Source organism: Lycorma delicatula, chromosome 10 (assembly GCF_047948215.1).
Source record: "Lycorma delicatula isolate Av1 chromosome 10, ASM4794821v1, whole genome shotgun sequence".
Taxonomy (NCBI): Eukaryota; Metazoa; Arthropoda; class Insecta; order Hemiptera; family Fulgoridae; genus Lycorma; species Lycorma delicatula.
This window is the reverse complement of record NC_134464.1, coordinates 122,983,189-122,999,944: the sequence shown is the minus strand read 5'-3', so window position 1 is coordinate 122,999,944 and position 16,756 is coordinate 122,983,189. Positions and strand designations below refer to the sequence as shown.

The following is a 16,756-nucleotide window of genomic DNA, read 5'->3' as shown; positions in this document are numbered from 1 at the left end:
AAACTAATAATATCTTAAGTTGTTACATAAAATTGGTTATTACATTATAATGTAATAATAACTCTTTAGTATATCTGTCGATATATCTGACGGATGACCATGTAAGTTTTAAATTGTAAATAAAATAAATAAATAAAACCTAAAATATACCAAGCATGTAACTTGTTTCATTTTTGTTCGTTTACTTTCACGATTCTATTTGGCTAACAATAGAAATAGTAAATAATATTACAAACGTTTGTATATGATATAAAAAAATAGAAGAATAATAATTTATTTTGTAAAAATAATGGGGTGAATATCGTATTCTAACCAAAAAATTGTTTTCATTACGTGGTAAGTACGGTTAAATCACTCAAACAAAAATAATAACACGAATTATGACTAGAAACAGTTATATTAAAATAATATTAATGTAAAAAAGACTTACCTCAATCAATAATGAGAATCATGAATCTAAATTAAAAAAGTATAAGACATAATATTAATTAAACAGAGTAGCCGTTAACAGGAAGACCTAAATAGAACAGCGTACGCCGAGCCATCTTTTTTTTCGTTCAACCCGAGACCACTGCTGGATTAAGTTAAATTCGTTGTTTTCACACACGTAATTTCTCTGTCCTATCTCAGCAACGCGACCGTTCAAATAAACAACCGACCTCTTGTACAGTCACAGCAAAATAAATTATGAAAACAATCGCGCCCTCTAAAATTATTTCCAATACTGTTTCACCTCTCATAATATTTTATACAGTATTAAAAATTCGTTATTTGTTTAAAAGATTGTGCTTACACAATGCGTGTACGGGACGGCAACAGTGCGTCTTCTAACCTTGAGAACAGAATGTTGTGTTTGCGATAGGGGGTGTGGTAGAGGTACCTCGCATAGTAATGGAGGGAGGAGTTGTTAACAGCGCGTCGGCAAGGAGTCACGTCGATGATTGTACAATGATTTATAAACTTATTCGCTAATATTAAAAGATCCGGTTATAACCGGTTCTTTTTTTTATTAATTTACTTTACTCGTATTGACAACAAAGTATTCGCTTTTTTTCTGGCCTCCAGGATCATCCTTAGGTATTGCTTCCGAGGATGAGATGAAATGATACTTTTGTAGCGCGTAAAAATACCATCCCTGACCGGGATTCGAACCCGGGACCTCCAGATAAAAGGCCGAAACGCTACCAGTCGTGCCGACAAACGTCTCATACTAGTCACGCATTTTTTTTATATTCTTTTTTTTTCATTTTTTGATGTTATGAATTTTGATAATAACGTAAGATAATGCCAAACAGTCGGAAATCGAACCCAGAACCTTTTATCCGACAGAGCTATCCTCTCACGACTATTATTTTCATACTGTTTACTGTAGAAAAATTAATACTACCCTATAATTTATCGATCCGTTTATTTTATATATTATAATAATCGAACTAAATATATAAACTTCAGATGCAAGATCATTCTCACTGTTAACAATATATATGAGTTAAATAAAAACATCGGTTGTGTTCTTTAATTACGCAACAGATTCAAAACTGTCGTGTGTGTGTGTCAAACAAATGTATTCACACTGAACTGTCATAGAAAATTTATTCTACTACTTACAAGGTTAGATTTCTGGGAGAAATAACCCTACAATCCAATTTGAAAAATAAGTGTACTTTCTGGTTAAAGTGAATGTTTCAAACGGTAGTTAAAGTAAATGTTTAAAAAGGGTTGCCCCCTGAGACAAATTTGAGGTCCATGGGACAAATGTGATATGCAGAAAGGCCGATCAAAGCGACCTCACATGGCTACAAATGTTGAATCCTCAGGTGCGGTGCTGGAACTTTCAACATTCACTATAAAAATCTTTAAGGCAAAGGTTGCTTGAGAGTGGTACAATTGCTAATAGTGTGCAACATATTCTGAAGAAAGGCAACATTCCTGGTGTGTACATTCCAAGGCTGATGCAAAAGCTAAGGGACGATGAGATGAGGGGACAGTTACATGTGAACCATGATTGATGGGTAGCATTTTTTGGTCAGATGAAGCGCAATTAAAACTTAATGGAAATGTCAATAGGCATAATTGTGTATACTACTGGGCTGAGGATAATCCCCTCATTACTGTTGAAAAGGCTTGAATTTGCCTGGTGTTAATGTACGGTATGGTTTGTCTCCTAGGGGACTCATTTGGGCCTTTCTGTTTTGAAGTACTGTAACTGGAGAAAAGTATCTAATAATGCCGGCCGATTTAATTTTCCCTTCTATTCATGCAGTGTACACTAATGACATGTTTTATTACCAACAAGCCTTGCTGCACTATCACAGGTATGTGTGAACATATCTGGATCAAAATGTACCAGACCGGTAGATAGGACATAGCTTGCACTTTGGTGCAAGTCAGTCGTAACTTGTACTCAGAAACGTATGGCTGAAGGCCATCGTTTTGAACATTTACTTTAACCATCGCTTTGAACAATCAGTTTTACCAGAAAGTGCACATATCTTTCAAATTTGACTTTTCCCACAAAATTTAACCTTGTAGGTAGGAAAATAAATTTTCTATTACAGTTCAAAGTGTGTTCCTTTTTTTTGACCTAATCTATATATACATACGAGCTGGGAAGGGCGAGTGAAGCGAGCACTGTGTTCATTAAACTCATGCTTGTGAGAATAATGATAACTAAAAATTAAAGCCTGTTCAATTTATAAACCTCCTTAATTGACCTCCTTAAAAATAGTAGTTGTAATTAACAAGTTACCCATCTTTTGGACAGGTAAAAATGTATTTTGCCCAGTTCTTAGCGTTACTTTACAAACACCACTAGGAATTGACTGTACTTTATTTCCAATTTTTCTTTTAAATTACTTTTATGATTTTAGCCAAGTAACTGGAGGCAGTACGTACAGTCGCGTTGTATGTACAGTAACAGGTGGTTGTGTTGGTTGAGCCCCTGCGCCCTTTAAAAAATTGAAATATAAAAAAAACAGAAAATGGTTTTTAGATATTTATCTGGAGAGTATTTGCAAGCCCAATTCGATTGAATACTTCGCTTAGTATAGTCAGAAATGAGATACAATCATTATGGAAACAATTTTGGCTTTCTTCACCCCTTTCAATATCAAATTTCTAAAAATCTAGAATTTGTTTGTAGATATTCACGTGAAGATTATACACAACAAAAATCAAGTTGATATCTTCATTTGTTACAGAAAAATTAAAAAATTTCTGGATTTAAAAAAAATAATCGAAAATCTATTTTAACCCTTTAAACGCGGATTAAAAAAAAAACCTTTCTTAGTGTGCATTTAAAACTTAAGAAGAACGCGTATACAAATTTTCATTAATTTTATCTTCAATATTTTTTGCTGGGCGTTAATTTAAGTCCATCAGGACATGTTTTATATAAATATAATATTTTTATTACGTTTATATTTATAAATTAAATATTTGTGTCTGAAGGACAGCACAGCACGTTAGTTTTATATTATCATCTAACGCTTAGATTAATATGAAACATATTATTTTTCTCCTTTCATAAAAACAACGCTACAAACTTGTAAAACGACAGTAAGAGTTTATTTAACTAAAATTTAAAAATAATTAAAGTGCAAATGTTAATCCTGGGTAGGCATGACATTTTCACACACTACGAATCATTTATCTCAACCTCTGAAGGAATATCTAACGGTGGTAGCGGGGGTTAAAAAAATTTAAAAATAACACCATTACAGTCAATTAATGTTGCCAACATCATAATACTTTAACTAAATGTAAGATTCTGCGATTAGTACTAGAGGTAAACCTTCTCTATTAAATATTTGATTTTAAATTAAACTCGCATACTGACTCTTTATATATATATATGCACACACAAATTATATATTTGTTCTTTTCTGTTCACGGTATTTTCAATAAGTTTTTATAAAATTTTTCTCTTGTTTTTAAATAATATTCATTAGTTAAATTTGGGATAAATATTGTGAATATAAACTGCAATTATAATTTTTCTCTTTATTAAAAATGTTTTCAAATTAGATAAAAAGTAATTCAGTTTCATTTCAATGTTGGTCACAACGATTTGATCAATCTATCAGCTGGTATAGGATTTTGGTTAGGATTTGTTTACTATCTGTCAAGATTGTATAATTTTTGTTTGGTGTGCATTTAAGCTAACCTTAATTTAAAATGAATATTATATTTGCTGTAAAGTCATACATAACTAAAATGGCAGAAGAAAGTGGTCCTGGAATGAAAGTTTTGTTGATGGATAAACAAACTGTGAGTTTTATATGAGTGTTTTATTAAGTACAATTAGTTTTATAGTTGACTGTAAGAAGTGTAGATTTTTTACGGAAATCCAAAAATTCAGTTTATCATACTAGATCCAAAAAAAAAAGTTAAAACAACAGAATATTTAACGTTTGTAATCAAGTGTTATAAGAGAATGGAATTCCTTGAATAAAATTGACCACATTTCTTTGTTTACATAACGTTCATTTTCATACCATATTTTGTCATTTTTATACGATGACTTTTGATTTTGAAATTATTTGTTGAATATTCTTTGCTTAATGTCCTAAAAAAAAGAGCACATCATCTGTATGTGAGTATTAGGTTATGTTTGCTGATATCGTATGAAATTTAGAAACTCATTTAATCACGTTAAAGTTTAATTACAATCTACCAGTAACTGAAATCACTCAACATAAATTTCAAGGAAGTATATTTAAGAAAGACTAGTAAACATTCAACATGTGTTATACAAAATAGAAAAATTGTAAACACAAGAGTATTGATACAAATTTAAAACATTACCCTCATCGCTACAGGAGTATGTAATTTTTTTATTTTAAATTCTTTTTACTCAATAACTACAATAAAGCAAAACTTTTTTGTGTATTTACAATTGGCATCTGATGAAAACAACAACATATATCAACATTATTGACTTCTGAATGCACGTCATCTTTCAAAATAATTACCAAATATTTTATCATATTTTCCATGTACTTTTTCTTACCTTACCTTATTCTCTTCCTAGTTCCGTTTGAGCATCTTTTTATTTTCAGAGCTATTTTCTGATTAAGGCAGAATTCTTTAATTAATCTTTTATCTATCTTTAACTTTTTAATAAAGGCATAATTCATTAATTAATCTTTTATCTTACAGTTTATTTTAAGCCTTTTAATATTATTATTTATTTAATTTGACATAATCAAAAGTTATTTCCATATCTATAAATATACCCTCATTTTTTTACTTCTTATTACATACCTCTCAAGTAGTTCTTATAACCCCAAAAGTATTGCTTGTTCTCCTTTCCTTCCAGAATTCATATTATTCTTCTGCATCTATAAGGTTAACTAAGAGTTTAATTTATAATTAGGATTTTTAATTTCGGTCAATTAAGTACAATGCTAACTCCATTTATGAAGTAACTTTGCAATTATCTCTAAAAAGATCTTTTGGAAGCAGAATTTCCATATATTTTTTGAAAGCTGAGTTGACAGAATTTAAAAAATAAATATACCGTAAAATTTAAAAATGATTAATGATATCTAGTTATCTTTTTGTATTTGTGTTGCAGACTAGTATTGTTAGCATGGTATATAGTCAATCAGAAATATTACAAAAAGAGGTTTATTTATTTGAACGATTAGATTCTGGTGGAAAATTAGAACCGATGAAGCATTTGAAATGTATCGCATATCTCAGACCCACCAAAGAAAATGTTGCTCTTTTATCAAATGAATTAAGGAATCCAAAATATGGAGTATATTATATTTGTATGTATATATATATATTTTTTTTATTTGTTATAGTGATACGCCTTTTTTTTTCGCATGTTTTACTACTTTTCTATAATAGTAGAGGTTACTAATATAAGTATTAACTAATAATTTAAAAATATAAACTTCTGCTATGACAAATAGAACCAGATTTTATAAATTTTATAAAAATTTATAAGATGATTTTATCATCTTTGCAATCTGTGACTGTCTACTGCACCAGCTGATATTTCTGTTCTCACATTAACAACAGTTAATCGAGTGCATTTATATAGAGAGTATATATAAAATAAGTTCCTCTTCATATGTTTTCCTGTAATTGTTAATTTAGCATTATTTTCATATCTTATGTTATTTCTATGTAAAAATTGATGGTAAAGACAGGATTTCCCTATCAAATTTCAAGGTATCTGCCATTAAAAGCCTACTAATTGAGGATTCTTCTTTGATTACTCTGTTACTTAAGAAAAAATATAATCAAAAACAGTTGCATTCATGATGATTTATTGATGTATTTTACATTCATTGATCATTTTCTTAAATTTATTTGAAAAAGTCAGTGCTTAAAAAACCTGTGTGGCAGATATTGAAGACCTGAAGATCAGGAAACTAATGCATATCAATACCTTAACCCTCTTATCCTTACAAGTATAGAGTAATACAAGATGGAATATACTATTACCTCTAGGCAGTCAAAGTATACACACTTTCTGGCTAGTATGTACTTTAATTACTCTTATACTTCAATGAAGTTGTTCAATATACTTTAACCTATAGGTTGAAAGATTTCATTTTGACATTCAATTTTTTTTTATCATTAACTGCAAAAATTAACCAGAATGGTTTCAAATTTTAGAAAAATTAAGTAAATTTTATTTTTACCTGGTTTAATTGTTATTAGTCAAAATCTAATATCAGAAATTAAGAAATAAGCACCCCCAATCGCTTAGTCATTTTAATGACTAATATTTTGAATCGGATAAAGATATTTATGTGCATTGTTTGCCATCAGATTTTACATAGAAATGATGTGTCATATGATTACAGTATTAGTAAAAATAAATGTTGAATCCAGTATATTTGAAATAATATGACGGTCAACATTTTGAAGTAGATTAATATCTAATAGGTTAAATAGTAATATTATAATACGTTAAATAGGTTATATATAAAAGAGATGTAGCATTAGTCAGGGTTCTCCAAATTAAGAGTTCTAGAAAAAATAGGATGGGGAATTACTGTATATACACTTGTACATTATATATTTATATCGTAGCCACTGTAATGGACAAAACTTAGCAAATATTGATGTATACCATTGGTGGTGTTCTTTACAAAAGAAAAAAATAGCGCTTATGTTTGAAGAGTTATGTCTTAAAAATTAGTTAATAAAAAGTATTGAATATTTTAATATATAAAAATTTATTCTTATCTACATTAATTTTTTTGTGTTGTAATTTATTTGTAGAAAATTAGTAGGAATTATATACAGGTGTGTTTAAAAAATACCTGAACTTCATTTTTTTAATCTTTATTACTAATTTTACAGATTATTGATCCTTGTCCCCTTCAAAGTACTCCTCATCCCTATTCACATACTTTTCTCAGCTATGTTTCCACTTAGCAAAGCAGTCCTGGATAGCTTCATTTAAAATAGCCTTTAACATCTGTGATGAATTTGCTTTAATGTCATTAGTAGTCTCAAACGGTGTCCTATAATCACCGATTTTAATATCAGAAATAAGAAAAAATTCCCAAATCTGAACGATTACAATACTTTTCCTTCTACAGCTACGGCACTATCTAGACGGGAAAGTAAAACAGAAAGAATTATATTTCCTTTTCAGTGCAATTCTTTTTTTTTTAGAGGCTATTTAATTCTTTTTTTAAGGTTTCATCATAATTTTAATTAATAACTGGATATAAAGAAAAATGGAACATCAGTTAAACTGCTGTAATTTTGTAGTCTGTTAAAAAAAAAATCCCTTTCGACATGCCAGAAGGTGCAGTCACCATCCCGCTGACAGTGATGCTTGCTCATTCAAAAATTGTCCTTGTCAAAACGACACTACACCTCATGGTTGCCTCAGGAACCCATGCCCTCAGCAGTGCAACGACTAACATTAACAGTAATCACCATTACTTTTATTAACTAACCGTGGCTCGATGCCAATACACCTACCTCCGGCCAATCAACTTTCTTTTTCCTGTTCAGCCTTCGGTAATTACCATTCAGATAATACTTCAGAGGATGATATATATGCATGTAAATGAAGTGTAGTCTTGTACAGTCTGTTTGACTGTTCCTGAGATGTGTAGTTAATTGAAACCCAACCACTAAAGAACACCGGTATTCACAATCTAGTATTCAAATCCATGTAAAAATAATTGACTTTACTAGGACATGAACGCAGGAACTCTCGACTTCCAAATCAGCTGATTTGGGAAAGACGCATTTACCACTAGAGCAACCCGGTGGTTTCCGGCCAATCAACTGCCCAGGCCGCCCCTAGCCATGCGGGGTGCTGCTACTCTACTATACCCCTTCAACCATTCTGCTCAGGGCGAGGAAATGGAGGAAGCCAGCCATGATAGTCCATTCTCTGGGAGTCATCCAGTTGACTCACAGATCAAGAAAGGAATCGCTCTCTCGAGTTCCCTAACAATTCTGGTACGTTCAGCCTCTCCAATTATGTCAAAGTAAACTCAAAAATGCAGAATGCAGAGTATATTTTATAATCGTATTAATTTCTTTTCAAAGAGTTTTACCACATAATTTCTTTTCAAGAACTATTCCAGCATCATTACAGGCCAGAAACAACCTAATTTATAATGAGTTGAGATTCGATTTTAAATTATATATTATGTGTCAGAAAAAATTTAATGTACTGAATCCATACTAAAATTTATTGTTTTGCTGTCAAATTATCTCTAGTCTAAGAAAGAATCATATCCCATCAACAAAATATAAATTCAAATCGCTGAAACTCTAATCAAATGTTTTATTTACAAAATAAAGGTTATTCAAGAGAAAAAAGACTTCCCCTTTCGCATTAAAAAGAATTCTGCTGTATTTAAAGGTTATCAGGAGTGAGACATTTTTCAGAGGACAATTTAAAGAAATTTTACTCTATGTTTGAACCGGAATGCCGCAGCATCAGCAGCTGTATTATTACCAGCTGATTACTAATGATACTATTGTTTAAGCCACATTAAATAAAACAAAATGGGGTTTAGAAAATCTGAAAATTACAAATATTGATGACAGAAGAGCTTTCATAGAGTTGTAGGTGTAAATGTTGAAAAATCAAACATATTTTTTTACCTTTTCTGTCTAGTCAAGTTCAGACACAGTTGAAACCCGGTAATCAGACTTTTTGGAATTGTTCTTGATTCAGATCAACAAAGGTTTATATAAATTACATGTAATTATAAGAATCTTTTTTACAGTTGTACTATGTCAGCTGTTATCTCATTGATTTCTTTATTAGACCATTTGAATAAAATATAGTTAAAAGAAGAGACTTATAGGCCACATACTAAGGCATCCTAGAATAGTCGCTTTAATTTTGGAAGGACAGGTAGAAGGGAAAAATTGTGTAGGCAGGCCACGTTTGGAATATGTAAAACAAATTGTTAGGGATGTAGGATGTAGAGGGTATACTGAAATGAAACGACTAGCACTAGATAGGGAATCTTGGAGAGCTGCATCAAACCAGTCAAATGACTGAAGACAAAAAAAAAATTGAATAAAATTTAAAGTACCGTTTACAATCTTTTTATTCTCAAACAAAATTAGCCTAATCTCAAATCCAACAACAAAGTTTGGTTTGCTATTGAAAGAGCATGTAGAAAATGGAATTTATAAAGGAAGACAAATGAACTTTTAAAACAGAATCGAGCATGTATTTTGTCACAATTATGTTGAGGTTAAATTATTTATTAAACAACAAAATCAAGCCGGTAAAAGTTTTGTAATAAATTTTTCTATTTTTTGCTTATTATATGGAGTGCTTAAAATTGTTTATTTATTATTATTGCACTCATATCTACTGTCTATTACATATATATAACATGTACCTTTTTTAAAGAAAATTCTAAATTAATAACAAATTTTTATAGTATAAATGTAGTGTTTTACCTTTTTTGATAAAGTATAATTTTGTTAAAATCAGTTTTATTTGTATTACAAAAATGTTTGTTTTTTTGAGAGGAAGAAAAATCTTTCTCTTTTTCTGTTTAGCCTCCGGAACCATCCTAACATATTACTTGAGAGGATGAATGAGGTTGATGTGTATGAATGAAAATGAAGTGTAGTCTTGTACAGTCTCAGATCGACCACTCCTGAGCTGTGTAGTTAATTGAAACCAAACCATCAAAGAGCACCAGTATCCATGATCTAGAATATGGATTGTGCTTCCTCAGTGCTTGCGTGGCCTGTAACCTCCTGAGACCCCCCACGATCCCCACAGGGCACCACATTGCCGGCAATGTAGTGCCCTGTGGGGATCGCTCACCCAGTAGGTCGGGACTGTGTCTTTTCTTTGTGCCATGTCTCAAACCAGTTCCCCCCCAAGAAAGGGATCTAGCTGGGTCTCCACTCTTTTTATTTTTCCACTGAACTCAATGGGTCTCCGGTCACTCATCAAGAGCGTCCCACTTCAGTGTGAACCACCCTCTCATGGGTATGCCACCCATGAGAGGGTGGTTCACACTCTGAGAGGGAGCTTGCCGCTCCCTCTCATGCTCAAAAAAACAAACAATTATTTTGTTGGGAAATACAAGTATTTCCCTACCGCCAGTATCAGTCCCCACCCCACTACCTAGCATCTCTCTTCTTGATTTGTTATTATTCTGGTTACTGCTACAGTAATCCAGAGGCTACAGTATTCCATTCATGTTTTCCTTTTAGCATGTACTGCAGCGTGTTTTCCAGATGCAATTACTTATCCCAGATGGGTGCCTAATCTTGTCTCATATGTTACATATGTTACTATCGACTGCTCTACTGAGTCAATTTCGTAACAGTATCGGCAGTCTGGAGTCATCTGCCTACCAGAATATGGAGGTTGGTCCCAGTCACACCATATCCAGCTAACAGTTGTGTGAGATGGAAGTTCACCTTTCCGTACCTCCTGTTTATCCATATGCTGACTTGGGGAATTATCCTTCTGATCCAGCGTCCAGTGTCTGATGTTTCCCACTGTGCCTGCCATTGTTCAAGCATTTGTCTTTTAGCTTCAGTTCCAGGTATCCTACAGTTAACTTGTCGGAGCATCAGAACAAAAGCCTGACAGGGATTATTCCCACTATGACTTCTACTGCGTTTTTTGATACCGTTTTATATGCAGACATAATTCTTATCATAGCTCTCCTCTGCAGGGCAGATACCTTATTTAGGTTCTTCTTCTTATCAAAGCCCTCAGCCTACGCCGTGACCGCGTATAAAATAATTGTCATTGCAACTGACAAAATCAGTCTCCTTTTCGATGAATATGGACCCCCTGTGAATGGTTATGAGCCTCCTCAACTTAGCAATCACAGGCTCTGTACGCTGTGTTACCCTGTTCAATTGCTCTGAACATAGCCTTTCTTTCTTTTCTTGTTTAGCTTCAGGAAATTATGATTCAGGTATTACTTCAGAGGATGAATGAGATTATGTATGAGTGTAAATGAAGTGTAGTATTGTACAGTCTCAGTTCTGCCATTCCTGAGATTTGTGGTTAATTGAAACCCAACCACCAAAGAACACCGGTATACTAATCATAGTGAAGAACAAACTGAATTGTTTGGTGTTACTTCACATATCAGTTCTAATGGAAGAGAATCAAACAGTCTATACTGAAAACAAAGTACATTCCTACAAAACCAGACAAAGAAACTGTTTTTGTAAAACTAAACAATAATTCAGTTTAAAAGAAGGTTCTTATAATGATTTTGTTGCAGTTTTTAATTAATTAAATAACTTAAATTTTTTTTTGTTAAAAATTTTAAAATTTTCTTTAACTTGTTAAAATTACCATAGTAATAATTAAAATTAAACATATTGTTGAAATTAAGATAATAATATGGAAAACATTTTTCATTAATCAAAGATTTAGTAAAGACATAATTTTCATAATGAAATTAGTCAGTATTTGTTACATTATTTATTTCAATAATTTCTTATGGTGAAATTTTTAATACTCTTAACATCAAGAGGTAAGTCAATGTTGAATTTTTAAACATATAAATCTTTTTTTAGAAAATCAAATTATTAGGTAATTAGAATAAGTTTTTCATTAATATGCCTGAGATAAATTTTCAAATAAATACTATTGTAATAATCTTAGAATTTGCGAAACTCTATTGCGCTCTGTGTGAACTGCTAAAAATTTAAAAACCTTATTAAGATAAGGTGTATATATATAACAATATGAAAAAAATTTACCTAAATATAAATTCTTGGAAATTATTTCCCCGCAATATTTTAATGAAGTTACTACATGATATGAATTATAAAAAATAAAAATTAAATCTTTGATTACAAATAAAGACATGTAATATCTATTTCTAACCAAAACTAAAAATAATAGTTACAGTAATTAATTTGGATTCATTGTAGTTAAATTTTATTACGTAAACAAAGATAATGAACTGTTATTAATTATTATTAGTATTGCAAAGAAAAACCTAACAACTATGTATATATGTAAAAAAATACAAGGTACTTTAGCTTCAAACATTTGGTAGCACTTTTTTGTGTAAAAAGCACTTTTGTTAAATCAAAATAATTTAGCGTTAAAATTTTGTTAATGAAATATTAATACATTAGCAACAACATAAAAAGGCATATATGAACCTAAAAAATGTTTTGAACTGAGGGTAGAATGTTTAAAAAATTAGCAGCTTGCATGAAAAAAATACTTAACCGGTTGAAGTACCACCTGAAATATTTATAAGCAGTTATAAATTGTGTTGTGGTATATGAAATTTAATGTTTTTATTTATAATAATCAAATTAATACATATAAAAATATTTTCCAGTGAAAGGCAGTTTTGAATATGTCAAGAACCATCAGACTTTTTACTGTCACCATGTAGAAGTCGTCGTACACAAGGTCTAGTTCATTTCTGTTTCTGTTTCTTCAGCTTCTGAAGTGTGTTTCTATCCATACTGTGTTAAAAGTGGTCAAACGTTTAGTCTGTTTACATCTTATTTTATTTGGATGTGTAAGGATGCTAATAAAAAGTAAGTAGAAGTACTCGTATTAATTAAAATTAAAGTAAAATTGTAATTTTTAGATTTACATACCTCGTTTAATAGAAAAAACATTTTTATACGTTCTGAAATTAATTTTAATAATTTTTTTAGCATTAACTGCTCTAAACCTATAATGGAATTGAAATGTAAATTAATAGATTAAATTTCACAAAAACCTAATCGAAAGTAATTGTTTATACGGTAAAACTATCATATAAATACAAATTACATAAGGCATAATTAATGACAGACTGTGATATATAAAAATGTTTTGAATATTTTAAGTAATCAAAATAAGTGAATCTTTAATATGAGTGCTATTTTTTAACACTTCAACATTTACAAATGTTTGTTATTATTCCTGAATTGATAATAAATAATTCTGATTAAATTAGTTTGCTTAATCTACTCCAAGCAGATGAAAAGGTTAAATCTGAAATAGGTTTATATATTTTTCAGTGAAATCGAGTTAGTTTATAAGGCTTTTGACAATTAGTTATAAGAGGGGGCTACAAATGGTCTAGATTATTTCCAAAATACTTTGCATTTTTTTTACATATAAGAAAGGCTTTCGATTCTGTCGATCACAGACTCTTAAAAAAATACTAGTTTCAGAGAAATCTGTGGAGACTGGTTTGCTAGCTTTTTGTCAGGCAGGACCCAGCAAATTAGAGGTGGCAATTTTTTGAGTAACAAATTCTGCATCATCTGTGATGTTCCTCAGGCCTCTACGCTTTCAGCAGAGCTCTTTTTAGTATACATTAAAGATTTATGTGGAGGTGTTCAAAACTGTGCTATCACACATTTGCGGATGACACAGCTTTAAGCTACAGGGCAAACGATAAAAATGAACTTTGTAAGATGATCCATGACGATCTCCAGAGGCTTAGCGTGTGTTTTGAGTACAACTCTTTGCAGCTGAATACAGAAAAGATTAAGTTATAATCGGTTTTGAATTAAGATAAAATTTGGAGGAACCATTGGCTCTACAAATGCATATAAATATTTGTAAAGCTTGTAATTGGATCATTGAAACTGATCACATGAAATATTTGGGAATACCCGCCGATTCTGGAGTTAAATGGACAGCTCATATAGAAAAATCAAAGAAAGAGCTTGTATATGCGTGACGAAGATATACCTATAATTTATAAGGTCTTAAAAATCTTTTTTATCAAAATTGGAAAAAGCAACAAAATTACTGTTGGCGGGTTTACAACCTACCCAAGTCCAAGTAAAGAGATATTTGTAGGTTTTACCTTTACATAGCTCCTCGACATTACAACACTATACCTGATGGAATAAAGAATGTTACTTTTACAAAATTTAAATGTTATTAAAAGATGGCTTATAGGAAAAGATAATCTCAAATGTTTATTTCTTTAAGCTGACATTATGTCTTTTCTATACAGATATATATTCTTCTTTTTTATTTTTTGAAAATCCTAATACTTTTTGAACACAATAACCGGTGTGTTAATTGATATAATATTATAAGTTGAATAAATTAAATTGACACCAAAATGCAGTTGAAGAATCAATTTATTAAACCTTCAAATGTAGTTTCGCAAACAACTCGTATCAAAAGTTAATGACATTATGGCGATGTTATGATTAAATGAACAAATGAAAATATATATAATTTTTTGAATAATAACCATAAAAATCAGCAGCATATGAGTTATGTGAATAGTTGTAATTTACTGGGGCTTTAATCAAAATATCTTCTTCAAAAGATACTTGTTGGATGATCATAATTTAAAAATGTAGTATTTTTCTAAGAAGTTTATTTTTATGTTACCGTATGTTTCTAAAATTTCTAAGTCGGTGTAGTATGATTATATTGTAGCAGATGCTCAGCTATATAATGTTGGACCTGGAGGTTAAACAGAAAAAAAGAAGAGGGACAGCTTTATCCCACCAGGTTGATCTAGTAGTGATCACGTCTTTTCCAAATCAGCTGATTTGGAATTTGAGAATTCCAAGTTCTTGTAAAGGCAGGTAGATAGTGGATCTTTGGTGGTTGGGAATCAATTAACCATACTATTCAGGAATTGTTGTACTGAGACGGTACAAGACTACACTTCATTTACACTCATCATACATATCATCCTCATTCATCCTCTGAAGTAATACCTGAACGGCAATTCCCAGAGGCTAAACAGGAAAAAGAAAAAAAGATGGTCATCTGTATTAGAATTGCCTCTCTTCTGAAATATATTAGTAACTTATTATTATTCTGCTGTAATGTTGCAAAGCCATTGGAAACTGCTGTTTGCTTCATTTTTGAGTTTATCTGGGTTATTATTGTTTGTGTATTGCAACAGCCTAAAAATTAAATTTTTATAAGAGCCAATTTTTTTGATCATGGATGATTAGATTCCTCATGTATAGAGGTGTGATTTATGGTTGATTTCCTCTTAACGACTTTTTCTTTAATGTTTCAATTTATTTCAATTTCAATGCCCGAAAAGTGTATTTTCCTGTTAATTTCCACTTCAAACTTGAATTTTAAGTCTCTGTTATAGTTAAGTATATTTAAAATAATCATATGTTGTCATTTTTCATTGGATTATATATGATCAATATATCGTCCACATATCTAATCCAGATTAATATTTGATACTTGTTCGAAATATCAGTAATTACGATGTTTTTAAAATATTGTAAAAAAATTCGAGTCGTGATTGCAGATATAGTTGATCCCATTCATGGGCAACCCTTTTGTTTTAAGCAAAAATTAATTTTTTACTTTATACTTTATACTTTTTATTTACAAACATTGAAACAAATAAAGTTTGTTTCAGCATTTTGGAGTGTTAAAATGCTGTAAACTTCTATTGTATTCAATTCTTATGTTAACAAGGTTTATTGGCATACGTTGGGTGTTAATTCTTGAGTAAGTAATAATTATAAGTATTATTTCACTTATTTTGTCATAGACAGCACAGTGCCTTTATATGATATAATTTTTTTAATTCATTTATTGCAATTAAAATGATGTGATTGTAACTCCCACACTTAATTTTTTCTCGGGAGTACCTAATGTCTCTTTCTCTTTAAAAGAAACTGTAACAACCAATTGTGTCGAACCTAGATATAGGAATTCTAATAATAAGAAACTTTAGAATAAGTAAGTTTTACTAGTTTTTAAGTACAATTAACTAGGAGAAATAATGAATAAATAAATAAAATTTTTCCAGGGAACTGTTTATAGAAGAAGTGGGTAAATATTAGAGACAACTGAATAAAATACCATAAGAAATAACTGACTAAAATAACTGGTTTTGGTGCAACTAAACAACACAAAAATTTGTATTACGAGGAAACTACAGTTTATAAGAAAACTGTCGGCTTATCGATCAACTACATCTAGTATTCCTGATGATATAGGTATGTAGTAAGGATTATTTTCATTATAAGTGCTTAGTTTAAATATAATGTGTTAAATTAGGCTGACCATATATAATGGAATTAAATACTTGTCTGTGTTTTGGGAATGTGTGTCCTAGATACTGATTTTTCCTGTTTGAATTTATTTACTGTAAATTATTAATCGTTTAATTATTATTAATAGTTCTAATAATTTGGTAATACTAGTTAAATTCCAATAGGATAGATATTTCATTTTATAAACATTATTATACTGTACCAGCAGAATGTAACCGGGCTATTAAGCTGATAGATAATGAAAATGATTGTATTTCTTCCTTGGGACGACTAATCCAATCTC

At 30.6% G+C, this 16,756-nt stretch overlaps 1 protein-coding gene across 1 annotated transcript; it reads left to right on the top strand.

The window, feature by feature from the left end:
- Positions 1–4,128: 4,128 nt before the first annotated feature.
- LOC142331459 (vacuolar protein sorting-associated protein 45-like) lies at positions 4,129–16,385 on the top strand. The gene is made up of 4 exons (XM_075377383.1): positions 4,129–4,269; positions 5,579–5,777; positions 12,807–13,011; positions 16,227–16,385. Exons 1-3 carry the CDS (start codon positions 4,177–4,179, stop codon positions 12,884–12,886), a joined length of 372 nt encoding a protein of 123 aa, XP_075233498.1. The 5' UTR covers positions 4,129–4,176; the 3' UTR covers positions 12,887–13,011; positions 16,227–16,385.
- Positions 16,386–16,756: the final 371 nt, after the last annotated feature.